The sequence below is a fragment of the Peromyscus leucopus genome, chromosome 1 (genome assembly GCF_004664715.2).
Source record: "Peromyscus leucopus breed LL Stock chromosome 1, UCI_PerLeu_2.1, whole genome shotgun sequence".
Taxonomy (NCBI): domain Eukaryota; kingdom Metazoa; phylum Chordata; class Mammalia; order Rodentia; family Cricetidae; genus Peromyscus; species Peromyscus leucopus.
Genome location: NC_051063.1, coordinates 106,982,521 through 107,009,304, shown reverse-complemented (window position 1 = coordinate 107,009,304; position 26,784 = coordinate 106,982,521). Strand labels below are relative to the sequence as shown.

At 55.2% G+C, this 26,784-nt stretch overlaps 2 protein-coding genes across 2 annotated transcripts in view; both read right to left on the bottom strand.

Moving 5' to 3' along the window:
- The window catches only part of Myo7a (myosin VIIA), a 71,540-nt gene extending 58,444 nt beyond the window's left edge, over nt 1-13,096 (bottom strand). Inside the window, 2 exon segments of the mRNA XM_037197315.1 lie at nt 11,328-11,395; nt 12,876-13,096. Of these exon segments, the coding sequence (XP_037053210.1) occupies nt 11,328-11,345 (18 nt within the window). The 5' untranslated portion in view covers nt 11,346-11,395; nt 12,876-13,096.
- A 4,113-nt stretch (nt 13,097-17,209) lies between these two features.
- Nucleotides 17,210-26,784, bottom strand: part of Capn5 (calpain 5) — a 54,819-nt gene continuing 45,244 nt past the window's right edge. The window contains 9 exon segments of the mRNA XM_028877463.2: nt 17,210-17,354; nt 17,357-17,489; nt 18,551-18,687; nt 19,088-19,203; nt 19,884-20,080; nt 22,206-22,328; nt 23,002-23,197; nt 25,296-25,373; nt 25,865-26,058. Of these exon segments, the coding sequence (XP_028733296.1) occupies nt 17,308-17,354; nt 17,357-17,489; nt 18,551-18,687; nt 19,088-19,203; nt 19,884-20,080; nt 22,206-22,328; nt 23,002-23,197; nt 25,296-25,373; nt 25,865-26,058 (1,221 nt within the window). The 3' untranslated portion in view covers nt 17,210-17,307.

Genomic DNA, 26,784 nt, shown 5'->3' with positions numbered 1-26,784 from the left:
AGCTGGAGCTCACGGTCGTCAACGCCTCACCTCTTTGCCTCTTCTGTAAGCCAGGTCCCCTCAGGTGAAGGGGCTGGGACTCAGGAAGAGGAGCAGCCTCCTGAGGGCAACCTCAACCCAGGCCTGAATAAGGCTGTGCTGCCCATGGCTTCTGGACCTACAGACACCTGGCAGACTAGGGACTGAGGCAGGAACACCAAATCACATCCTTTCTGCCCTACAGGGGTCAGAACACAGGGTCCACCAGGCTGTGGCAAACACTGCAGATTCCATCAAATCATCCTAGCAGTGGGTTCCTGCTGGTCCACCACTCTCTACTGAGCCTGGGGTAAGAGGCCACATTGATCTCTGGCCTGTGAGGAGAGCCCAGACTTTAAGGTGGTGGGGGAGGGGCTCCATTTCCACGTCCCCTGCAGCATCCAGGCCAAAGCCTGGCTCTTAACTCAGGTACCTGAATCAAAACCCAGATTCAGCCGGGCGCCTTTAATCCCAGCACTCGGGCGACAGAGCCAGGCAGATCTCTGTGAGTTTGAGGCCAGCCTGGTCTACAGAGCGAGATCCAGGACAGGAACCAAAACTACACAGAGAAACCCTGTCTTGAAAAACCAAAACAACAACAAACAAACAAACAAACAAAAAACCCAGATTCAGAGAAATGAACTGAGAACAACTATATTCCATGCCGATGTATTCAACAAACATCTACTGAGCATCTCCTGAGTTCAAAGTCCTGGTTGCTTTAGAGGGAGCAGTGACCAATAGAGAATTTATCTTCCGGTTGAAAACATTAGGCCATTAGATGGGTCGCTGCTGAGCAAAGCTCTTCCCGGGATCCCCCTGGACACTAGTGAGTGCAGAAGGAAGAAACCTGAAGTGACGGAGAGTGACAAACAGTGACAGGAGTGGGACCACTCCGACTTGGCAGCCAATGAGCCACACAGTGGCAGAGACCACTATGCTGAGATCTGAAGGGCAGAGAGCAACCATGCGTGGAAAGAACGGTGGCATGGCCCATGCAAAGGCCCTGGGGCAGGAGGGGAGAGAAGCGGGTGGGGTCCAGGACACAAAGCTCCTGGGTGGCCTTGAGGTAAAAACATATGCTTGTACTCTGATCTTACCAAAGTGTGTTCCTTGGGGGGAAGGGTTCCCGAGCTGTCCTGGAGTGTGGGAGAACTTAGCATCTTGACAAGCACATAATTTCACATCAAGTGTGGCTGGAAATGTAATAGCCTGGTAAACTGGCTCACTGAAGACCCATGGGCGTGGCCCAGTGGAAACAGCTCAGGGCCTGGATTCAGGAGCCAGGGTCCTAGGCTCTGCTCGCTGACCCCTGATTCTTAGTTTCCTTGCCCCTCAGTAAGAGGGAAGGCTTGGATGTATAGTTATTTCAGCTTCCTTCTCCCATCAGAAACACAATGGGCCTGGCTTGCTCGTGTGAATGGGAGTTAGCACAAGCCAGTCAGTCCCAGGCCCTGCTTGATCCCAGAAAAGAAAACTGATCAGGCTCAGGGGTCAGGAGAGTTCGTGTTCACCGAGCATCCAGAGGGAATCTGGGGCTCCCCACTGCTTCCCAGTGCCTGCCTTTTTAACCCTCACACCTGCTCAGCACCTCACCTCCAGCCCCTGGGTTCCCTGTGCCTGTCCACACAGCTGCACAGCAGTGGCTTTTCCCTGGCCTAGGCTTCCTCAGCCCTGCTGGGTTGCCTTGATTCTGCACTTGTGAGAGGTGTGTGTGCAGACTGTCTGTCCTCTGGGGACGGAGCAGAAGCAGCTAGAAGGTGCTGTCCAAGGAGGAGCAAGCCAGGCTGCCCTGAGATGAGTCATGACAGGAACAGGTACCAACCAGGTCCACAGGGCCCTGTGAACTACACGGAAGGGTTGGGTTTTCTCTTAAGTATGGCACGGAACCACTCACACACAGAAAATGGAACAGTCGCCACTTTCTTTCTTGAGACAGTGTCTCATGTAGCCCAGGCTGTCCTCAAATTTGATATATGGCCAAGGATGACCTCTCTACCGTTAGAGTGCTGAATTATGGGCGAGCCATATAATGTCTGATTTATGCAGTTGTGCTCGAACCCAGGGCTTTGTGCATTCTAGACAAGCTCTTACCCCTGAGCTTCACCCCCCAGTCCCTGAGTTTTCATTTTGATAACTCCCCTCTGGCAGCTGTGTGGATAATGGAGTCATCTGCGGACCTCACCTCACGGCCCAGCACCACACTATCTTAGGCAGGGCTGGGCCAGCCTCTCACTCATGGCTCCCCAGAGCCTGACTCAGAAAAAGCCTCAGTGAGAGAGAAGCTGGGCGAGTGTGAGTGGCTGTGAGCGTGTGTGTGGTGTGAGTGTAAGCGAGGACATGTGACTGTGTGAGGGAATGGCAGAGTGTTTGTGGGGTGAGGGCAGGGAGAGTGAGCACAGAACAGAATCTGAACTAGTGGTGTGGTTCGGAGGTAGAGCACTCACCTGGGACACACAGGCTATAGACTCTATCCCCAACACCACAAAGGAGAAAGACAGGCAGGAAGAAAGGAAGGAGGGAGGGAGGGAGGGAGGGAAGGAAGGAGGGAAGGAAGGAGGGAAGAAGGGAAGGAGGGGAGGAGGGGAAGAGGGAGGGGAGGAGGAAAGGAAGGAGAGAGAGAAGGAGGGAGGGAGGAAGGAGGGGAGGAGGGAGGGAGGGAAGGAGGGAAGAAAGGAGGGAGGGAGGGAAGGAGGGGAGGAAGGAAGGAGGAAGGGAGGGAAGGAGGGAAGAAAACAGAGATGATTCACATCTGCTGGCCCGGGTGCCAGATAACTTGCTTTATGGAAGTCCCAGAACCTTCCAGAAAGTTAAATGCTCCTCTGAAATTAACTGTTCTATCAGTCTTCATGATACGCTCATGTGAAGAGAGTTCCATAGCCCCTGTTTCCTCCAAGAGGTTAAAATGTCCCTGCTGTCACCCAGGCAGGACCTGAGAAACCCCAAGTCCAGGGCCCTTTCCCCACATTTCCCAGGTATAGCGCTAAGCAAGACAGGCTAGGGCTCCTGGCTGAGTGACTCCCAGCCTTAAAGACAAGCTGGAAACCTAGACTGAAGACCGCCAAGAGCCAGGTTCTGACTCACTGGTGTCTCCTGGCCTAGCACAGAGCCTGGCTCACAAAATATTTTTCCCACTGAAAGAACATAGCATAATCAAATTAAGATACCTTGTGTGAACCAGAAATAGAGGCTCAGAGAGGGAAACTGAGGCGCTCAGGACACACAGAAAGCAGAAATGACTAGACTCTTGTAACTTCAGGCTGTCCCCAGGAGGGCAGTGACAACCATTTCTGCCCCAGGCCAGAATGTCAAATGTCAAGTTGGAGGCTTCAGGGAGAATTCTGAGGCCAGACAGTCTCTAAGAGCAACAGTGCTCTGGCCAGAAAAAGGCCTAAGGCAGCTGGGACACCAGGGTACTTATGTTATAGGTAAGAAGAAAGGGACCTTGGAGCATTCCCTCATCCGATTGCCCATTGACAAGGCTGTGGACACAAGAGAAGGAAGCCACGAATGAGACCTGGCTCCGAGTCCCAACCCACGAGGCCCGTTTCCTGTGGCCAGACTAGGTCATTATACTGCTCAAAACATGCCATGAAAGGTACCCCCCTAGGGACCTCACCTTGCAGCGAATATCCCATTTGTGACATGCGAATACTTCAGTGGGGGCCGTGTAACTCATGCCAAGTCTCAGCTTGACCATTGTCAAGTGACTGGACCAGTGTCTTCCAGGCCCAGGCCCCTACCTGCTGTGCAGACCCAGCCACGCCGACTTTCTATGGCTCCATCTAATATTCTCAAGCATACTCCCAATCCCCAGTTCCTTTCAGGAAGGTGGTATTTAGCTACAGTGAACACAGAAGTCAAGAGATGTAGGTTCCAATTTCAGTCCTGCCACCGGGGCTGTGTGACTTGGTGGCTGCATTCAACCTTGCCGGATCTCGCTTTTCAGCAGTCTTGGAATGGAAGGACACAGGGTCTCTGAAAACCAGAAGCCCACAAAAATGCCATCTGTGCCTGCTGTCTGCTCTACTTCTTCTAGGCTTGGGGTCAGTATCACATCAATGCCAACCCACAGGTTCTCGGCCCCCTCCTGTCTCTTCCCTCCTCTGGGACAGGTCTTAGGTCTCTGTGGAATGACAGGAGCCTGAATTAGAACATAGCCCCTCACTTGTGTTCCTAATCACCCCGAGCCATTACTTAGATGGGAAGGTGACCAATAAGCTTCTTGAAGCGGGAACTGTAACAAGTTACTAGTCTGCGGCGGAAGAGGGGACCCTAGGATGCCCCTCTATGTGCCTGGGGGTGCTCCCTGAGCTGGACACCCGTAAAAGCTGGGGATCTATTCTTCACTTGGTCCCGCTAGCCCGCCCCTCCCCCATGGCATCCCTGGTTTTCCAGGTGGCAAAACCTCCAGACCCTGGGAGGTGTGGCTTCAGCCAAGTTCACACCAGAGTCCCTAATCCCAGGCAGCATCCTGGGGATGCAGTCTCCCGTGCACCTCCAGCTCCTGCGTCCCGCTTGGCTTCTGACCGACCCGGAAATTGAGGCCCAGGCAAGCGAGCCTTTCCCTCCCGGCCCTGGGCTCACCGGCATAACCGCGAAGGTCTTGAGCGCTTGGTTCAAGCTTCGCACCAGAGCCCACTTGCCAGGCGGCGCGGCGGGAGCCTCGCCCGGGTCAGCAGGGTTGCCGGGGGACTCCATGGTGCCCAGGGTCTGGTAGTCTCACGAAGCGATGCGGCTCCTAATTCACCTAATCCCGCGCGCCACCGGCTCGGGAACCCTAAACCCGGCCATCTGCCACGGGCCCATGGCAACCGCGGCTTAGGTGACGCCGTGGGCCTGGTGGGAGGGGGCACCGCGCTGCTGCGACCCCTCCCACGGAGGGACCTTGACACCCCCAGATTCCCGGGTGCTTCTCTGGGACCGTAGTCAGGAAAAGTGGCTCCAAGTGTCTCATCTTGGCTGCAGTTTTGGAGAAAACTGGTCTGTTTTCTACAGAAAAAGCCAGACAGCTAGCTATAGGGGAGCACTGTAAACTTCGAGAAGTTTGAGGACTCTCGCTGGTTCCATGGCCGCCTCTGGGGAATGGAAGCTGGTTAGAAAGGAAGGAAGAAAGGAAGGAAGAAGAGGGGAGGGGGGAGGGAGGGGACAGGAGAGGGGGGGGAGGGGGAGGGGGGAGAACAGGGGAGGGAGGGAGGGAGGGGAGGGGGGGGGAGGGGAGGGGGAGAGGGTAGAGGAGGGGAGAAGCAGGGGAGGGGGGAGGGAGGGAGGGAGGAATCTCCCAGGAAGACATCTTAGGGGAACTGAACCTTGAAGACCTTGTCTGATCCTCCTCCCCAGGACCCCGGGGTCAGCTATGGGTGGCTTGGATCTCAGAGGTTCGGTGGACTTCCCAAGACCTGGAGCCACCATGGTGGCTTAAGCTCACTTACAGGGGCTTTGGCAGCTCTCCTGTGTTCCCGCAGCCAAGCAAGATGAGGCACCAGGCTCCAGTCAGCGCTGAGCCAGGCGCCAGAGGCCACCGTTCAGGATGCTTCCCGCTTTCCTGCCACCCCCTCCCCCTCCTCCGGCTTCTGTCTGCTTCTCTGTCCTCCTCTTCTCTCTTTTCAAGTCCACCTGTCTCTGTTGCAGACAAACCCCTTGTTCTGGAATCCCAGAAGCCCAGCTGCCCGCTTAGCAAACACCAGCAGGGAGCAGAATCAGGGAGACCTGGCGGGAGAGACAGAAGCCACAGGCAGCTCAGGGCTGCCAGGCCAGGCCAGCACCTCTTTCTACCCACACATCCCAGTCTCTGCTCCAGGAACCCAGGACTCTGGCACCCTGCTCCAGGCTGACTGCCTGCAGGCACTAACCCACTCCATCCTCAGGAACCCTGTTCTCATAAGAGTCCTTCTCCACCAAGCCCAGAGCCAGGGGACACCTGCCTGCCTGCCTGCCTGCCCACTGGGGTCCACAGAATGCAGGGAGGAGCTGAGGTGGACTCTGACGTTTTCCATCCTTCCACACAGAAGACTTTTCTGAGCGTGAGCCCAGAGCAGGGAACAGAGGGCTTTGCTAACACAACATGTCCTTGTGCCCCGCTCCTAGCGAGGTACACACAGGAAAGGAAGACACAGATAAGGGGCCAGGGCTGAGTCCACATCAGCTCTGTGGACTCTGGAGCCAGACAGTTTAGGTTCAATCCCACTTGGCCACACGCTTTTTCTTTGGGCTAGCTCCTTTACCTGGGTACCTGTGTTTCCTCCCCTGCCTGTTACAGGGTGGTAGCACCACAGAGGGTCTTGTGGATCCGTGGGTTAAGATGGGGTCCACACTCTGACTGGTGCTGTGAGCAAACACTATGTGCTTGATGGCTGTTACTGAGTGAGGGCACCATGAGAGGAGAGACCACTAAGGACACCATCTCTCAGACATCCGTGAGAGGAAAGTGTCCCAGACAGAGGGATCACACAAAGAATTGCAGTGGACAGGGAGGGGACACACAAGGGGTCTGGTGGCTGGAGAGAGGCCCCTGGGAAGCCCCAGCAGGCTGCTGGGAGGTTGGCTCTGCAGGTGGTGCTGGAAAAATAGGTCCTCTCCAGAGTGGCAGAGACTGAGAGGGTCAGCTAAGAGAGAGAGATGATTCCTTGTATGCTAAGAATCTTTACTATGTGTACAGCTGATTTCTCTTCAGAAACCATGGTGGGGAGGGGAAGGGAGGAGGAGAGTATTCTTCAAATGTCAAAAAAAAAAAAAAAAAAAATCCAGGTGTGGTAGTTCATGCCTGTGATCCCACAGATGCGCAAAGGGAGTGGAAATTTGAGGCCAGCCTACACTGCATAGTGAGTTCAAGGCTAGCTTGAGCAACATAGCATGCCTCTGTGTTTAAAAAAAAAATAAAAGCAAGCCAGGAGGTGATGACTCACATGCCTTTAATTCCAACACTCAGGAGGCAGGGACAGGCAGATCTCTGTGGGCTCGAGGCCAGCCTGGTCTACAAAGTGAGTTCCAGGACTGCCAGAGCTGTTGCACAGAGAAACTCTCTCAAAAAGCCAAAAATCAAAAGGGGAAGAGAGAAGCTACGACCGAGAATTCTATGCCTAGCGTCACACCGAGGGGACACTGAGGGCTGGAGAGGTGGCTCAGTGGTTAGGAGAGGATGCTATTCTTCCTGAGGAGCTGAGTTCAACCCCTAGCACCCTCAAAGTGATTCACAAGCACCTGTTTCTGCAGCTCCAGGGGTCTAGCACCAGCCATGCATGTGGTACATATACACAATGCAGGCAAAACACTCACAAACATAAAACACAATAAGTGACTCTGAAGAATTAAAAAACATTACATAGGTAATGATAATAGCTAGCATTGAACTTTGGGTATGCAATTCTCCCTTTTTCTCCAGTGTGATTAGAAATACATAAAGTAGTGATAAATCGATGTTAATATGTTTGACACACAGTCTGTAAAGATGTAAGTTGTAAAAACAGAAAAGGGGTGGGGCTATAGAGGCGCATGTCTCATACACTGTTGAAGTTAATTTGGTCTTTATATTGTTATATATTTAAGATATTAACTGTAAGCCTAACAGGAACCATAAAGGAAAAAAAGAAACCTTTAAAAGTTTCTTTAAACAATGTTTATTTTTAAGAATGTATTTTTATTTATGCGTATGTATGTGTGTGTCTTTGTGAACATGTGCCAAGCGTATGAGCGCCCAGGTTAGACCCCTGGAGCTAGAGTTACAAGCTGAGTTAGCAACCCGACATGGGTGCTAGGACCCGAATTCCATTCCTCTGTGAGGGCAGCAAGCACTCTCAACTGCTCAGCCATCTCTCCAGCCCATAAAGTTTTTTAAAATCACAAAGAAGAAGAAGAAGAAACCTCATGAAGAGGAGGTGAGAAGGGACCAAATAGTAAGTTAAAAGGAAATCAATGAAACACAAAGGTGGCGTAAGGACGGGTCAGGGAGAGGCCGTTACAAGACCACAGAGAACAAGCAGCTGAACAGCAAAAGGCCGTAGCGGGGCTGGGGACCCAGCTCCACTGGCCGAGTGCGCGCCCAGCATGCACGATGCCCCAGCACTACACAAAGCCAGCCATGGTGCATGCCTGCAACCACCGCCCTAGGGAGGCCGAGCCAGCAGGCGGCGTGCACATTCCAGGTCACTCCTGGCTCCAGCGTGAGTCGGAGGCCGACCTGGGATAAGTGGGACCGGTCCTCAGCAGCAATTACTTCAAATCTAAGTGGATTAAACGCACCAATGGAAAGGAAGAGCTTGGCAGAAGGGGGAAGAAACACAGGGTTCCACCGAGGGCGGCCTGCGCGAGACTCGCTTTAGATCCAAGGACTTCGTGCCGACAGCATTCCAGGCAAACAGTAACCAAGAGAGAGCTGGGCATCCCCATCAATATCAGGCCCAACAGATTTGAAGGCACGGGCGGTCACAAGGGACAAAGAAGGCATTATGTCGTATTAGGTCTCAATCCAGCCACCAGCAGCCCAGAATTATCTTCAAACCTCCCTCTGCCTGCAAATCTGGGTCAGGTTCCAGTGGTTCCCACCCTGGCCTACCACAGAGCAGAGAGGAAAGTCATGTGTGACTGAAGTAAAAAAAAAGCCTCCTCAAGGTCCTCAAAGGAGCGGCGTGTGCACCACAGAGGCCTGGGTTCTTGTTTCCATCCTGTCCCCGAGGGCCTGGCCACTCTGGGCACGTCTTCCGGAGACGTTGGTTAGGAGGGGACTCTAGCTATAGCTGCGCGCTTTCCTGATACTGACTACACCGACTCCCAGACTTCCTCCCACCCTCCTGTCCCCTGGGATCTGGCTGTCACACTTTCGCTTCCTTTGACACTCAGTGGGCTGGAAACCGCTCCAGGGAGGCAGGGAATGGTGTGCATCCTGGTGCTCAGCCTGGCATGGAGGTAGGCCTCAGTGTGTGTGTGTGTGTGTGTGTGTGTGTGTGTGTGTGTGTGTGTGTGTGTGTGTGTGTGTTGGGGTAGGGGGAGGCAGATGAGAACTGGCTGGGAGACGGGGCTTCAGACACCCTATGACTCCCTAGGGATCCTCTCTTAACTCATAAGGCCATGAAGATAAGGGGTACGCCAGACTGGACACAAGCTTCCCAGGGAAAAGCCCCTATCCTGCAAATGTCACCCAGGGGAGTCTGACTCCCCTCCCCCAGGCCCGGTACCTGTCCTTCACCTTAACCTGTGCCTCTCCCCAGGCCTCCTCTTCTTGACAATCATCTCCCATCAGGGTCATTCCCTATCATGTCCAGGCCTACCCAGTTTATGTTTCAATGACCCTGTTCGAGCCTCAACTTTGCCACCTGTGAAATGAGCTCAGAGTTCTCCATCTCATAGCTTCACTGATCACTTAGGGTGGTGGCCACAGGGACGACTCCTGGACAGTGGGAGCCCTTCATAAAGCAAGTGGCCTTTGGGCCTGTCACCTTGTCATGCCTTAGGAAGGCTAGGTGTGAAGGGAGGAAGGAAGGACACCTGAGTTGACTCTGTGGCTCAGGAAGGCTGAGGCGTAGAGGGAAAGAGAGAGGACAGATGAATGATCTGCCATTATTTGTTCCACATGGGGACTTCCTCATCCAAATAAAGTAAGAGAACGAAACATGGAGACACATTGAAGCACCATTATCAGTAGGTGTTTGGCGGCTGACCACCGTGGGAGCCTATGTCAAGCCCTGGCTGGGCATTGTATCGGCATGACATTATACTCTCAAACCTCCTATAGGCAGGAGCTACCATCAGCCCTTTGTCACAGAAGTACAAGTGACAGCAGCAATTAGCCTACAGCATCATAGCTGGAGAGCCACGGAACCAGGAATCCAACTCAGCCCTGGCATCCAAATGGTTCACTCTTAGCTGCGCGTCACTCAGCACCGAACCCTACCTCACAGTGGGCTGGTGCCTGGCTGGGAACCCGAGGAGAAAGGGGAGGCTGCCCAGGTTTCTAGGACTCTACAGAGGCCCAGGAAGTCAGAAGATGCACAGACTCCAGGGTGACAGAGAGGAAACTCCCAAGAGAAATGGAGGCTGGAGGCCTGAGAGGATGTAACCAGACAGGACAGGGAAGGCAAGGTCAGGGAAGGAGGTAGAGGGTTAGGCAGGCAGGAGGGGGCAGGTGAGGGAACAGAATCGGCAGCTCAGAGCTTACAGCCAAGGTCCCGGGACAGAAGGGACCTGCATGCTCAGCCCAAGGTCCTTACAGCATCATTGAGGTTCAGGGTGGAGCCTTCAGAGCTGGGCAGCACCCAGAGCTGGTGCGTTTGGGGGGGGGGTTGAAAGAAGTAAAAGAAAGGTATGTCCCATTTAAAAGTGGGTAGAGCTGCCATTCATCCAAGGATCTGCTCCCAACAGGCCCCCTGCAAGATGAGGTAGCCGGAGGCAAACAGCATGGAAGAAGGGGGGTCTGGTCAGATAGAGGCCCCTGGGGGAACACTCCTGAGGGCCATGGGGCTCCAGACCCTCCTTCGGGGGGTCTGTGTGAATCTCTACCCTCCAGCCCTCTTTAGCCTGGCTTTGGCGTTCTCTGATGGGTCTTTAAATGAGCTCTCAGCCCCTGACGATTTTCCTGGTTGACACCAATAGTTTGCCTTTAATGCATTGGCCCATGAGCCTTGGGGCATCCAGCCAAGCTGCTCCACTGGCCTCATAGCCTGGGACAACAGGAAACTGGTGGCTGAGCACCCCCTCCCCTTAGCTCCCAGCTTCACAGCCCTAAGGTTCTATGCCAGGCCCACCTGGCCAACTGCCTACATTCCAGGCTCCCACTTAGGAGACCGAGAAGCTCGTTAGAGTCTCAGGCTGGTCACGGGGAAGGGCTGAGGGTCAAGAGACCAGAGTGGCCCTGGGGAGGAGTAGGGGGACTAGAAGGCTCAGCTAGCTGATGGACAGCACTCCGCCTCTTCCCTAGGGAGCTCCAGCTGGGGCCCTGTCCCTCAGACTCGCTTCTGCCCAAGGTCCTAAGCAAACTTGCTAATTGCCTCCCCAGAGACCTTCTGCACTGGGACCTTCACACATGCTATTCCTTTGCCTGGAATGTCTGGGACTCAGGTGGATGAGTCATCACTCTGGCCCAGGGACACAGTGAGAAAAGGAAGCCACTGTGGCCGTGCCAGAGGGGCAGACTCAGGACTGGGTCCGGGAGAGCTGGGGAATTCTTCACAGCAGGGTTCTGAAGACTAGGTAGGAGTTTTCTGAGAAGAACTGGGGACAGTTTCCACAGCTCAGAGAGAAGAGAGCATGGAGGGTGGGAGAGGAGCAACCCAACATGACCCTGCCTAGTTCTGAAAGAAAAGATGAGGCACACTCACCTGCTGAAGAATAACCATGGTCCTTCGTCAGACAGACAGAGCACCTCCCGGAGTGACGAGACACAGCTCTGTGGGAAGAGACCACACCAAGCCCTGAGCCCCGGCAGCTGGGAGCCAGCAAGTTCACCCAGGCTCCTCCCCAGCCCCCTGCCCCTCCTCCCTGTGGTCAGAGGGACCACAGTTCAGTCTCTCAGGTGCTGTTATCACCTCCACTGCCCAGAGCGGCCAAGCCTCTGTCATTCTCTCAGGCTTTGTCATCCAGACTCCCCAAGGGCTTCTAGAAAGTAGCGGATTTAGCCCCACACCAGACATACAGGCAAAGCTCAGAGGATCGCCACTTGCCCAAGGCCACACAGCAGGGCAGGGAAGATTCAGGACTAAGCCTTGGGCTCTGGCATCCCAGTTCAGGACTGCTCCAGGAGTTCCAGGTCATGTGGTAGAGTGGTTTATCACTTGCCCATGGCCTTCATCTCCTACCTCAGCCAGCACAGGGTTAGGCCCAGAGACTGCCTCAAGGAGGATTTGCTGCCCTGGGCATGGTCACCGGAAGCAGCCCTAACCCATAGGCCCAGGTGTGAGGCCCCTCTGCCCTGCCTGGCCTGTCCCCTAGAGTGAGCATTAAGTTTTCACAAGGGCCCATTCAGAGGCACTGGGACATCTGATCCTTTGCCCACGACACTACCTGACACCTGAGCCTTGACCCCCAGGCCCTGGGTCTCTACGGGCACGTGGTCCTTCCGGAGACCTACACCAGCCTGGGTACCTGGCAAGGAAATAATTGCATGGGCAGCAGGCAGCAGGTGGGGGAGCTGCCATCTGAAGAGGCTGCTGGCTCCTGCCCCATCCATGCTAACATGCCAAGACAGACTGGGACCTTGGAAGGTGCTGCAGGACAGAGCCGAAGTCCCATGCATCAGGGAAAACCACGGGGCTCTTGTATCCAGTGCATGAGGCTCAGGGCGTCCTGTCTCCAAAACTGAGAACTAGACCATGTGTGAGTTTTTCAGATTGGGAGCATAGAACCATTTCTCTTTTTCTAGGACTATGTCTGACTTTACCTTGTCTCCTCAGCAACCCTGGCTGGTGGCCTTCATATTCCCAGGTCACAGATGGGAAATGTAAGGCATTAAGGCACGCACACAGAGAGAATAACTTGTGCAAGGAAAGAAAGACTGTCAGAGAAAGACAATCAAAAGAGAGAGAGAAGACCAGGAGAGAAGAGCACCTCTGTCTCCCCTCCCCTCCGCTCCCCTCCCTTCCCCTCCCCCCCTCTCATGGGGATGCCCCTGGATGCCACTGACCCAGTCCCAGCCCAGACACAACTCCACAGGCCCTTCCCTTCCTCTTCAGCTGTTCCCTCCCCCAGGGTACAAGCCTCCATGTGCCCTGCTCAGGACATATTCTTTCCATGGCTGTGGTGGCAAGGCCCCTGTAGGTTGAGGGAAGTCCAGTCGCAGGGACGTGAGGCTATGGGTCAGGGGCTCCAGAAGAGACCCCAGCCTATGACTCCTCCCTGTCCCAAAGACTCAGGGCAGCACACATGCTTACCTGGGTCTTATCCGCACCCTCTGAGTCACCACCTCCCAGCCTGGGGTCAGGGGCCACAGGGCAGGAGGACTCTGGAAGCTGGGGCTGGAGCCTGCAAGCGCTCTGCCCCGGCCTGAGTCTGGCTCCGAGGCTGCTCTGGGGTCCCCTGGGCTTTTCTGTTTCTTGCCGTCTCCCTGGGTCACTCTCTCTGTTCAGGGCAGCTGTCCAGCCGGCACCGCCACCCTCCCTCCCACTCCAAAGCCTTCTCCCGGGAGGCGGAGCCCGAGGGGGCCTCCAAGGTCTGGATGAGGTGACATCAGCACTAGGGGCGGGCTGGCTGGGGCTGGGACTAAGGTCCAGAGGCCGCCCAAGGCGCCTTGGGAAGCACTGGCCAGCCAGCAGGGATGCAAGGCATGGAGGCCCCAGGAGGCCCTGCTGGCTGGTCCGGGGGCCCCGTCTGGGCCTCGGGAGCCTCTTGTCATGACTGTCACTAGCTGCTCTCTCTGCATGGTTGGGACGCCTGATCTGGTCCCACCTTGGTCATGATTTTGCTGGGCCTCAGCTCCCAGTGGCCTCTCCGCAGCTCCTCTCCTCCATAGCATTACAAGAGACCCTCTAGATGGGCAGGCAACACCCGGGTCCTTAGGGGACACAGCACCCAAAACAGGACTCCCCAAGATGTGACCCCATGAGGCTCTTCCACCCACCTCCACAGCTTGTCCTGGGGGTCTTGGGTGTGTTTGCCAAGGCACCCCATCGGGAGCAAGCATCATACAGGACAGAGAGATTCATCCAATGGGAAACAAAATGTGCGATCTAAAAGGATATAAAATACTCATCATAGGTGAGGAAGGGGGGCTGGAGGACTCCCTCCTGAGACCTGGCCCTTTCACCTGCCCGCTCTTGGCCAGCAAAGAAGCTGTCTATGGGCTGGAGGACGTCTGCGGCAGAAGGAGGGTGGGGCAGGGAAGCTCAATGGCCCAATAGCGCCACCTGCTGGGCACAGCCGACTGCTACAAGACCAAGGTCGAGGGAGCAACTTAAAGAAATGAGCATCTGCAGGTCGGCGTCCTCAGACCCCAGGGTGCCACAGGACAAGGTAGCACAGAGACCAAGGCTGAATGGCGCCCGGTGCAGGCCTCACCCATGCGACTTATACTTATGGGCCAGGCAAGCAGCGCAGGCCTACACAGAGACACAGATTGGAGCACCCAGAGCTTCATTGGGGGCAGAGGTGCATGGTGGGAAGGCCGTGGGTGAGAGCACAGTCTTGGAACCATAACTGCTATACTTTCTCAACACCCAACCCAGGAGACCTAGGAACCCATTTTAGTCTGTTCTGTTCCCCGAAAACCAAACACCTGAGATCAGGTGGTCTGTCAAGGATGCTCCTCTTGGCTGTTTGGAGGCAGGAAACTAAGTCCCAGCATAGTGGTCACACTCTCCCCGCCATCCTGCCTCTGGAGAAAGCATTCATCCCTTCCTCACCACCTCACACTCCACCCTACCTCCCCAGGCTCTGCCTGCTTTCTGCACCCTCTAGAAGGGGCATGGATTTCCAGCACCTGAGCCGTCCTAGGGTACCACATCGGAACCACTGCAGAACCGGTCTTAGCTCATACCACCCTTGCCCACCTCTCACCTCTGCAAATCCCATCTATCTTTGCATTCCATCCACTTCGCTTTCAACAGTCCTAGTCCACCCTCTGCCCATCAATTCCTGTCTCTAGCAACCTGGCCTCCCCAGCATCTCTGCTCTGCTCCGGCCACTTGTCTGTGGCCTGCGCTGTCTCCTCTCTACTGGAACAGGACAAGGGCCTTGACCTGACAGGCTGAGACTTAGTTCCTAGGGGCTTCTGTGCTACGCTATCAAGAACACTGCGGCGTCATGATCAGCGGATCGGTGTGTCTTCCCGGTTGCAGGAAGGCTTTTCCGGAGCAGGGACTGTGCTTCCGGGGCCTCAGGATGGACAGGGCTCAGCAAAGCCAATCCCACACCAATTTGTAGTAGGGATTCCACAGAGCTCACCAGGCCACCAGCGAAGCCAGCCTCATCCGGGACTCCCAAGTCCTTCCTTGTTCATCCCTCTGACCCAAGGTCAGCTACTCATTGTCCCTTCCTCCCTTACCCTCCCCCGGGGGAGGGGTAGATGAAACAGACACACAGAGATCTTTCTAGAGTGGCAGTTAATATTTATTCTGAGACGATAACATGCCCTTGACCCCAGGGCATGGTGACCTGGAGAAGTGAAGGCCAGGTCCTGGTGGTCCATGTAGTGTGGGCTACAGGGCTGATCGCCTGCATCGGGCACACTGAGGCCTCCCGGGTGCAAGGGCGAACAAAGCCACTGCTCTTCCTGCTTCACACTGTCCTCACCTGTCCAGTCCTCAAGGCTTCCCGGGGACCAGAGGTCCCTGCACAGCCAGGAGCCAGCCTGGCCTCGCTCGGGAGGGAGGAAGCAAGAGCAGGGCTGCTGGCCCGTCTCTGCTGGCGGTGGGAGGCAGTGGCAGGCAGTGGCTAATCCGGAGAAGCTTATACAAGTTGGCTACTTGGTCCTGGTTTGCCCCGCGCCTCAGGGGGATATGGCTGAGCTAAGACGTGCATGTCAGGCCCTGAGACCCAAGATGGCCTAGCTGGTGCTTTCTCCTCCATTCCTGACTGCAGTCTTTGTTTGCAATAGCCGTTGGGAAGTGATTATGCGAACGTGTGGAGTATACGATATAGAGACACGGAGAGGAAGTGGTGTGACCTTGCTCTGGTTCTTGTAAGAGTCCCCACAAATAGGCGTCACCAGCCTCACGCTGCAGAGGGAGGAATTGAGGCACAGGAGGTTTAAGTGACTTGCTCCTGGTGGCATGCACAATCCCAGGCCCAGGCCCAGGTCTTTGAAGGGAAGCCCTAACCGTGCTTATCTTTATTTCAGTGCCCAGCCCTCCCCATGGCCCAGGCCCCAGGCTAGGAGCAGAGCTACCACGGAGCAAGATGGCAGTCAGAATCCAGCACCTCCAGCCAGGAAGGGGACCACACAGTAGGGACTGGAGACAGAAAGTCACACTCCCAAAAGGAATTGCTGCTGTTTACCTAACTGTACTTTATCTACCAAGCCTGGTCTGGCAGCCCAACGAGGGTACAGAAGGGACCCCGTGAGCCACAGAACCAGGACTGAACAAAAGTCCCTCCGGAGTGCAGTCTGCAACCAGCCTAAGGACGCCCAGGAACGAACATGCTCATCTCTACCTTCCTCTGAGACTCCTCTGAGAAGGTCCCACTTCACCCATATCCTTTCATGCTCAATGTCAAAATAAAAGCAGAGGACCCACAAAATGAGTTTAAAAAGAACAACAGGTTGGGACAGACTTCCCTTGACACTGAGATTTTAAAAAAATGCTAAGACTATCAAATGTTGAGGACTGAAAAGAACATTGGTGGTCTGGAGAGCAAGAGCGTGGTGGCCTCCTTGGCTGTCTGGGGGATGCTGATGGAGAGGCCTCTGGTCAGGAGAGGCAAGTCCTTGCCTGTGACAGCCAATAGATGACATAACCCTGAAGGCCTGGCACCACCCACCCTGGAGTCCTTTCTTCCAAGAAAACCCCAGTGTCTTTCAACAGAGGGAGCGCATGTCTCCTAGGGACCATAGCCCTGTATCGACCTGCCTGGAAATAACACTTTCTCACGGGTGTGGCCACAGGGTTATCTGCCTCTGAGAAGACCTGAGGCTAGGGAGGCCTAGGGCGGCTCTTTGGGCCAACAGGGCAAACCCATGTTGAGTAACTCAGTGGACGGGAGGAGGACCTTAGACAATGAGCCCACGTCTCCTGTGTTCCTCTCAGCAGATGCCCACCAAGGGTTCTTCCAAGATGGCTCAAAAAAACAAGGTGTAGTGGGACTGGAGGCATAGCTCAGTTCACAGAATGCTTGCCTAGCATACACAAAGCCCTAGGTTCGATACCCAGCACCATATAAACTGGTGTAGTGGCACACGCCTATAATCTCAACACTGGGAAAGTGGAGGCGGGAAGGGAAGTTTAAGGTCACCGTAGCTGTAGAGCAAAGACCTGGGAGGGGAGCTAGGAAACGGGGGGGGGGGGGGAGGGAGGGGCTCGGGACATGGCAGTTTGTGTGTAAACAAGTGACATCTTGGCACTCCTCGGCAGACAGTGGGGCCTGGGGAAATGTCTTCAACAGAGAGAGCCCCTTAGCAGCAGTGCCCTCTGGGTGGAGCTACTTTAAATCTTAGGCAAGAAAACTCCCCCACGCGAAGAAGGGAATTCTTCGGGGCCCTCCGAACACCGAGGCTCCGAGACGGGCAGGGCTCTCCTCAGGTCACACAGTGGGTCAGTGGGAGAGTGGGGGAAGGGCCCCAGGGTCTGGTTCCCAGGCTGGACCCAGGCCAGGTGGGGACATGCAGGTGGTGGTGAGGACTGGTGGGGCCAGGCAGGCGGGGGGCCGGTGTCACACAGCCGTGAGAGAGGCGCTGCTGAGGACGTGCACGGCCACCGTGCCGGCAAGTCGCTGGGCTGCCGCCTGCTGCGGTCCTGGAGGTGGAGTGTGTGGAGCGCCTGCAGGTCGTCCGGGTCGGTCTTCAGGCACACCTGGCCCAGGAATTCATCCTTCAGGACACGGTGATTCCAGATCTGAGAGGAGACAGTGGGGGGGGTGTGTCCAAGACCAGGAATATAGCCTCTGGCAGGTGGGCAGGGAGGGCAGGGCCTAGAAGCCTCTTCCCTCAATACCAGCCCAGCCAGGGGAAGGCCCGTGTCCTGGGGGATGGCCTCTTCCAGAGCCTCGGGCTCCTGTCAAAGCTCTCTACCACGTAGAAAGCCCAATCTCTCACTACTAGTTCTGGTAAACTTGAACTGGGGGGTAAACTTGGACTTGACCTAGCTCTGCCTCCAGTCCCTTTTTCTCCTGTTTCTGAGACAGGTTTCCCTGTGTAGTCCTGGCTAGCCTGAAACTACATACAGGCTATGCAGGTATGCAGATCAGGCTGGCTTTGTACTCACAGAGTTCTGCCTGCCTCTGTCTCCCGAGTGCTGAGATTAAAGATGTGTACCACTTCATTCAACAGCTCATTTTTAATAATTCAGGTTGAATCACCTGCCCCTACGGGTCCTTCTAGCCTCAGTAACTACAAGTCTGTGATTTGATCCAGTGGGACCCAGTGTTAAGAACACTTGGAAAATCTAGTAGATCCCCTGGGGTGCCAGACGTTTGTTTACAGATGGTTTCTCACCCAGAGAGAGGCTGCTCTGGGCCTGGGGACAGAGGGCTTCCTGGTAATGAGCTTAGCCACATTGACCTGAGAGAAAGGAGCTGTGCCCAAGGACACTGGCATTCGAATTCCCTCCTCAGAACTCTTAGGAAACAGCCACATGCCACATGTGATCCGTGTCACTTTCCCAAGTGGATCCACCTGTGGGGGCTCTGAGGAATAGTGACCTTGAAAGGCTTGAACCACTGACTCCAGCTGGGAGACCAACCTTGCTGCCCCTCAGACCCAGACTGAATGGGGAGCGTGTGTGTGTGTGTGTGTGTGTGTGTGTGTGTGTGTGTGTGTGTGTGTTGGGGAGGGACGGGCAAGACAACAGAATCTAGCACCACCAGGTCCTTGTCAAAGGCTCTTGTGCCCTGGGCCCCACCCCTGGGAGTTGGGGGTCACGGGAGGGGACAGGACGGGCTTGTGGGAGGGTCTCACTTGCACGGTGATGGGCTGAGCCAGTTTCTTGCGATAGAAGACGCCCTTCACATTGTACTCCGGTGTCGAGGTCCCTCTCTGCACAGCTGAGCGAACCTTCTCACCCTCACACTTGATGATCACATAGGAGTTTGCCCCTGGAGGGAGGATGGGGAGCTGGGGTGAGGATGGGCTGGTGCAGAGGCCAATGGGACAGGTGTCCGGGAGGGGACATGCCAACCTGGTCTTAGTCACGAAGGGGAAGGGAGACAGGAGCCTGATCCACCTTCCAGACAGGAGTCCTCTACCTTCTAGGGCAAGCAGAGGAAGGGATGCAGGGAGCCTCTGGCCTGCCCCCCAGGAAGCCTTCCTGACCCCCCAGTGGCCATCTGACGTCCCCACCACATGGGGACGCAGGAGGTGAACCTCTCTAGAAGCTCACGTCACACCCTGGATGGCTGGACCTGCAGAGTGAGTTCTGTAGGTGCTGGGGGTCTCAGGGGGCTGGGGTCTGTGCTGAAGGAGACAGGGCCTGAGCTAATCTCCAGGTGAGCTCACCTGCTGACGAGTCCTTGAGGCCAGCAGCCCCCAGGACATGGACCTGGGTCACTTGCTGGGGGTAGCCACAGAGGGAACTCCAACAGGTGCGAGGGGGCTCATCCAGGCACAGCTCCCTGATAGAGGGCAGGGTGGGGGACAGACAGACGGCAGGAAGATAGGAAGACGGGTTCAAAGTAAGGAGCAGTATTTACTGCAGACGTCCATGAATTCTAAGCCAAACCTCCCAGCAGACCCAACCATCCACTGCACGGGCTTCCAGCCTCTCTGTCCCTCCCCCAGGGTCCCATCCTCCTCGAGGGACCACAGTGCACTTAGTACCACCTGCATGCCACAGCCTCTGTTGGGCTTTTAGAAATATTATTTCTCATCCTCAAAATGGTTTTAGCAGCCCACTGCTCCCCAAAGCCAGTCTCCATGGGACAAGTGAGAGAGTGACAAGACCCACCCTAAAATCCAGCTCAGCCCATATTGCCACAGACAGCATGGTGTCGGACCCCTTTTCTAGGGGTGGCCCCTGTTTTCATCTATCAAATGGAGTGGTTAGGCCTCCCGTTCAGGGTGTGGGGAGATAAATAAAATCCGTGAAAGCCGCTTTAAAAAACAGAGTCACTGTTCCTAGTCAGGACCAAGAGAAGCTGGGCAGGCAAGCAGGGAAGGGGAGAGGCAAGGGGTGCCCATCTCTGGGGACGCTGGTGCCTGGATGCCCTGTCTTGAGCAGACAGCCAGGCTTGGGCTGCGGACTCTACCAGGCCCAGCATGGACTACACCGTCACCAGCCCCAGCCTCAGCGCACCGGCAGTTGGAAGGGACATCCGTGAAGACTCGGAGCAGGAACTCGCCAGTGTGGCCCGGCTCGAAGGTGGTAGGGATGATGACATAGCGCCCCTCGGGCTGCTCTGTCCGCAAGAAAACGCTCCGGGAGTTGATGTAGATGGAGCTGGCGGCCTTATGCTGCAGGCTGTGCATCCGGTACTGGCGGTTCTCCTCCACCTGTGTGGAGACAGGAGGGGATGGGCCACAGGCAGCCCAGAGTCAGTCCCATCTCCCGCTGGCCACCATGGAAAGGTCAGTAGGGATACACGGGTAGGAAATGTTCAGAACTAGCAAATGCATAAAGACAAAATTAGGTCAGGGTCGGGCTAGGGCAGAGGAGGGTGCAGGAGCATGAAGGTCCCTGTGCTCAGACAAGCACCAGGGAGACCAGGGATGCCAAACACCCAGGGCTGTCTCTTCCAAGGGAGAGATGGACAGAAGTCTGGGAGTGGAGGCAGGCAGTTAATAGCCTGGTGACCTCTGCACTGTCTGCATGACTGAGACCACACTAGGTCCTCCTGCAGACCCCTAAGATGTCATACACAGCCAATCTACAGAAACTGTCTTTATGGAAGCTGTCACATGTAGTCATGTCTTAAGCTTTATTATGCACAAGAGACTGAGTTCATTATCACCGGGAAACTTTTTTCCAAATTGTGCTGTGCTTAAATATGCCAACCGGTGTCAGACTCTCGAAGTTCAAACCAGCACCAGTTACTGAGTCACGTTGAACTGGAATTCCTTCTTGCTTCACATGGATTGACACTCTGCTGGCCATGGTGTCTGCAGAGACCCCTCACGGAAGGGTCTATTGGATTGGGTGGCGATAACCTACTGGAGTGGACCTTCTCTTCACAGCGATGATCATCTAGTGATGATGTCACTAGCTGACATGCTCAGTTCAGTGGCCTATGATTTTTACCTCAAGAAAAATTATTTAAAAGTAGGGGTGGGTGAGAAACCCCCTGGTAATCCCAATGACCCTACAAGGTTTTTTTGTTTTTGTTTTTTGTTTTTTGTATGTGTGTGTATATGACAGGAGGCATGCATGCCACAACACACATGTGTTAGTCAGAGGACAACTGTGGAGCTGATTCTACCCTTCCACCTTTACACGTGTCCAGGGACCCAGCTCATGTTATCAGGCATCAAGTGCCTTTACCTGAGAAGCCATCTTGTGGTCCTTCTCTTGTTTTGCTTTGTTATGTTTTTGAGACAAAGTCTCTTATAGCCCAGGCTTGAACTCACTCTGTAATTGAGATTGTCCTGGGGCTCCTGTTCTCCTGCCTCGGCTTCCTAAGTGCTGGGATTACAGGCGTGTGCTACCACACCCAGCCAGACCCTGGAGTTTCGCCACAGAGGCATCAAGCACAGTAGTCCCTGACACCCATCCCCACCCCCACCTCCACCCCCCACCCTGCTTGGCCACAGTTCCATTTTCCATGATTTCAGTTACCTACAGTCAACCATGCTCTGAAAATAGCAAAAGGAAAATCCGGAAATAATTTCTATATTTTCAGTTTCAGATATGCTGAAATCCTGCACCATTTGACTTTCCTCAATCCGGAACATGAGTAACCTTGCTTGGCCAGCACTGTGCTGTGTACTGGACCCATGCATTAACTGCTCAGGAGCTGCCTTTGCTATGGCTACGGTGTGGTGCTACCCACGGTTTGGGACACACACCGGGAGTCTCTAAACTTACCTTCATGGTTTGGGAGGCCTACGTACTGTGACATGCCTAACTCCCAGCCCACACCCATGAAATGATGTCAGCAGCTGCCAGGACATCCTAGACAACTCTTGAAAAAGCACTGTAGGCTACAGTCCAGTCAGTGCAAGCTATAACATGGCACAAAGTCTCATAGCACATCAACACACTATGACCAAGCCAGCACAAGGAAGTGAGCAAACCATCCTGCCATAACCATCAAATGCTGGGGACCAAATGTGCACCAGGATCTCACATCCATGTGCGTTCAGTACGTTCTCAAGATCTGACATGCATGTGGGGACCTGAAATGTCACTGTCTCCCCACACTAAGCATCACATGTGGAGGACAACAATCCAAGAGGAGCGGCCAGAGGTGAGTCTACCTGTCCCTGCACAAGGTCGCCTACTTGGCAGCCCATGAGGTTGCAAAGCTCCCCACACAAGCCCAAAGCTTCCAATACAACAGGCTGCGGGGGATGAGAGGCCCAACTCTGGGGGAGGGGCAGTGGGGCCATCAGGCACACAGGACCTCCCAGAGCCAACAGCTAGTATCCCTCACCACAAGTGACGTTGGCCTGCAGGTCTCACCTTATAGATGTCGAAGCCGATGGCCAGGTTCTCGCCTTTGCCTTCTCTGCGCGTTGAACGCTTGGGTCGCTGCTGAATGCAGATCAGTACTTCATCTTCTGGCTTCTTGACTTCAAAGATGTACTGCAGGTGTGGCCATGAAAAGAGACCCACGGTGAGACCTGGGGCAGCCTCCTTGTGCTCCCAAGAGCCTGGACCCAGGGGCTAAGCCTCAGCCATGTCAGCAGCATGAGCTTGGCCCACCCCATCAGCGCTCCGAGTCAGTCCCTGGTCTGGGAGGAGAGCTTATTAACTCACACTGGCCACCTTGCCTGAAGACGGGGAGAGCTCAATGATTTGGTAAATGCTCACCTCAGAGCCTAGCACACAGTAGGTGCTCAATAAGGACACATTGGAGTCTAAGGACTAAGCACACGGGCTCTGACTGAGGAAGCTGCTGGGGACAATTCCCATGGGGGGCACAGCCTGGCCACATTTCCTGGGACTAGCCAAACTGTGCGACCGTGAAAGCAAGGGACCTGTCGATCATCTCTAACCGTCCCTGAGACTCTGGACCAACACGTTTAAGTCCCTGAGAGCGAGTGTCCTCACTGTGACCATGTGCAGTACAGACAGAAAGCCTGGGACGTCACGTTCTCAGACAGTGTCCACCAGGCCCTCACTGCACAGATAGTCTTATGAGGCTCAAAGACAGTCGGGGACCCTCCTGAGTGATGCAAGGGCCCCTGGCAGGGCCGTGATGACCTCTCACAGCTGCTGCAGGGTGGGGCCGGGCGGGGTCCTCGCCAAGGCCCACCTGTGGGTTCTGGAAGAAAGTGTCCTTGTGGTTGATGCAGCCTCCACTGCGGTTCTGCTGTGGGTCCTCATGTCTCGTCCAGGCGCCACGCAGCCGCGCCTCCTCCCAGGTCTTATGGATGCTCAGGTAGGACGTGTTAATCAGGCGGCACTTAATGATGTCGGTAAAGTACCGGCACACGTCCTCGAAGGTCATCCTGTGTGCAGGAAGGCACTGAGCTGGGCGAACCCCATAACGTCCTTAACCACCGCTCCACAGAAAGCAAGCTGGACACAACACCACCAAGACCCCAGATCTCTCTTGGGCCTCCATTTCCTCTTCTGTAAAATGGGGGTGAACCTGTCAACAGTTGCCTGTCTCACGGGGCTGGCAGGGGGTTAAGCAACATGGGAGCGTGAAGCATTGTTATGAACACAGAAAGCCGCTGGCACGTCGGCTGTGACAGCTGTGACGTGTTAGTAACGAGAGCGCACCTCTAGCGCTGTATTGCAGTTTGACAGTTTATGGTTGGGAGGAGGATGCAGGTGTGCGCGGCATGCATCTGGAGGTGAGAGGACAGCCTGTGGGAGTTGGTTCTCTCCTCCCACAGTGTGAGTCCCAGGCACTGAAATGAGGCGGTCAGGATTAAAAGTGCCGTCTCATCAGCCCCGCTGTGTACGTCACGTCTAGTCTGTTTCTACCCGTTAGCTTCCATGGCTGCGGTAAGCCCTGAATCAACGGGTGGTGGACAACCACCCCCCACCCCCATCCCCCGCCATGGTAAGCATGAGGCAGTGACCAGGCAGTAGCCACGCTCCTCAAGGAGCATGGGCAGGGCCAGGGGAAGTGCACGGTATGAACATGCATGAGAAGGCCTTTAAAAGCAGCCATTTCCATGGAGGAGCAAGGTGACTGTTTTAACTCAACTGACTCCTGAGTCAGACGGTCCACAGCAGTGCAGACTGGAGGGCCTGGCTAGCCTACCCCACACCCCCAGAAGGGGGCTTCATCAGGATACTAGTATTGCTGTCATCTGATCCTGGTTGGTCTGGGGTCTGCATGGTATCTACCTCACACCGGGTACCTTGTACCTTCCCTCCCATAGGCGGCTGAGTCTCCTATCAAGGGTGCTGTGAAGAACAGCCCTGCACCAGGACAGGGTCCGGACAGAATCCACTGGTGGAGTGGATTCAAGGGTTGCGCATAGGGGGATGTGTACATAGGAAGGAATGGATACAGGGGAATGGACAGGTACGGGGGTGGAGGAGGGGATGATACAGGGGAATGGACAGGTACGGGGGTGGAGGAGGGGATGATACAGGGGAATGAACAGGTACGGGGGTGGAGGAGGGAATGATACAGGGGAATGAACAGGTATGGGGGTGGAGGAGGCGATGGATACAGGGGAATGGACAGGTACGGGGTGGAGGAGGGAATGATACAGGGGAATGAACAGGTATGGGGGATGGAGGAGGGGATGATACAGGGGAATGGACAGGTACAGGAGGGGTGGAGGAGGGGATGATACAGGGGAATGGACAGGTACAGGGAGGGGGTGGAGGAGGGGATGATACAGGGGAATGGACAGGTATGGGGGTGGAGGAGGGGATGATACAGGGGAATGAGCAGGTATGAGGGGTGGAGGAGGCGATGGATACAGGGGAATGAATAAGTATAGGGGGTGGTGGAGGGTATAGATAAGGGGAATGACTGGTTGCAGGGGGATGAGTAGGTGTAGGGGTGCATAGAGTAGGATAGACGGAGAGAGTGGATGTGAGGAATGGGTACAGGGTGATGGATTCAGAAGGACATGGGTTCAGCAAATGGATGCAGGGAATGTGAGACAGACACAGGGAATGACCAGTCACAGGGGATGGATACAGAGGAATGGATGCAGGGGAAAGATGCAGGGAATAGATACAGATGGTTGGATGTGGGGGGATGGACCCAGGATGGACGCAGAGTAGACACAAGAGGAACAAATGCTGAGAAGATACAGGAGGTTGGATGAAGGAGATGGATGCCCGAGGGTGACTGTCTGCTGTCCCTGTGGCCTGTTTGCACGGACTAGGCTGGGAGTCAGAGCAGTTCCAGTGTCCCTCAGGTGTGCAGAGAGGACACGGGGTAAAAGGAGCCATCACTGCACAACTCATTTTACAGAGGAGGAAACAGGCCAGAGAGGTGCGGTTTTCCAAGGCCACACAGCAAAATGATGGTGACGATGGAGCCCTGGCTGCCGACTCCCTGTCCCATGCTCCCTGTCAGGCCCCAGGAAGTTCCCCCTCAGCCCAAACTCAGGATTAGAGGACACTCACCAAAACTCGCCATCATCCTGCACGGTCACGCCCATCTTCTCTCGCTCACTCTTGCTCACTTTCTTCCATTCCTCTGAGCTGGAATGTGAGTGTCAGGGAGAAAACAGTGTAAGAGGGAGTGGCCTGCCAGCACCACCTCCCCAAGAGACAGCGCGGGGCCAAGCCATGTGGCTAGAGAAACTGGGGGTCATGCCCAGCCCAGCTCCAAGAAGCCTCCATGCCCTCCCGCTGGAGACTGCGATCGCTCTTCATGCCATGACGTCAGGGGATAAAGCTGGGATCGGGGCTCTGACCCTCGGGGCCACTGGCCAAGCACAGAGCACCAGCAGCATGCAGGGAGCTGGTGGCCTCTCCCTCCCCACCTCCCCACAGGTCAAGGTCAGCTCACCCTTCTCCAGGCCACTGTCCTGGATGACCCCACCCCCAGACACCACGCACACACTGGGAAGTGAGTGTCCTGTCTTTTCCTCAGGCCATCTCCCCCAGACCCTGCAAGGCCCAGTCCAGTGTCACGTTTTTTTTTTTGTCCTCGCCTCTGAGCCTGTACCCACCCCAACCCTGGGCCTCACGTGTCGCTCCAGGGCCCGTTCCACTCCCGCTCGCCCCAGGGGTTCCTCAGGCGGATCATGTCCAGCTTCTCCGATTTGAAGAAGGCCAGCAGGCCGTGGCCCAGGCGCACCTTGCGCACATCAGTGACAGCGTACGCATGGCCCTTCACCAGGCCACATGCCAGGCGGGCCTCCATGTCAGCTGCTGTCACAGCCTGCAGGAGGACAAAGGTACTCAGACCGGAGGGTCACACAGGAATCCAAGCTTAAGACACTGGAGCTAGACTAAGGAGCCACACCGCCCCCTTCAGGTAGGGATGGGAACTGCAGCTGCATGGGAAAAGAACTTACTTTGCTAAGAAGGGGTCAGAACCCAGGGGACCAACCACCTGCAGATGTCACCCCACAGTATATTGATGCCAACCTGCCCCAGTGAAGCCAATTGCTATATATTTAAAATTATTGAAGTCTCAATACATAGGCCTGAGTGGCCTAGAATTCTCTTTGTAGACTAGACTGACTTTGAACTTGGGGCAACCTTCCTGCCTCTGCCTCCCAAGTCCCAAATACTAAGATTACAGATGTGCAAGCACCATGCCTGGTAGTAACACTCAGCAATTTTAAGAGCTGTTTGTGAAAACATGGGCAATAGTAAACTGACCTTGGTGGGAGTATTGACTCCACGGAAATGGGCAGATACTGCAAACCAGGGCACCATGTTTCTAGAGAGCCAGCTGATCAGGCACACAGACCGAACAGAAGACCCTCTTGGAGACCAGCTTCAGGCTACCTACCCTAGGGACTCCCTACCCTCTTCCAGGTGCCCCTTAACTTTGGACACTATATGCCTTGGCAACGTGCCTCAAAGGCAGAGAGAGATACAAGAGCCCAAAGGGGTCCGAAGGGAGCCTGAAGGGTGCTGGGGGCGTTGCATGGTGCAG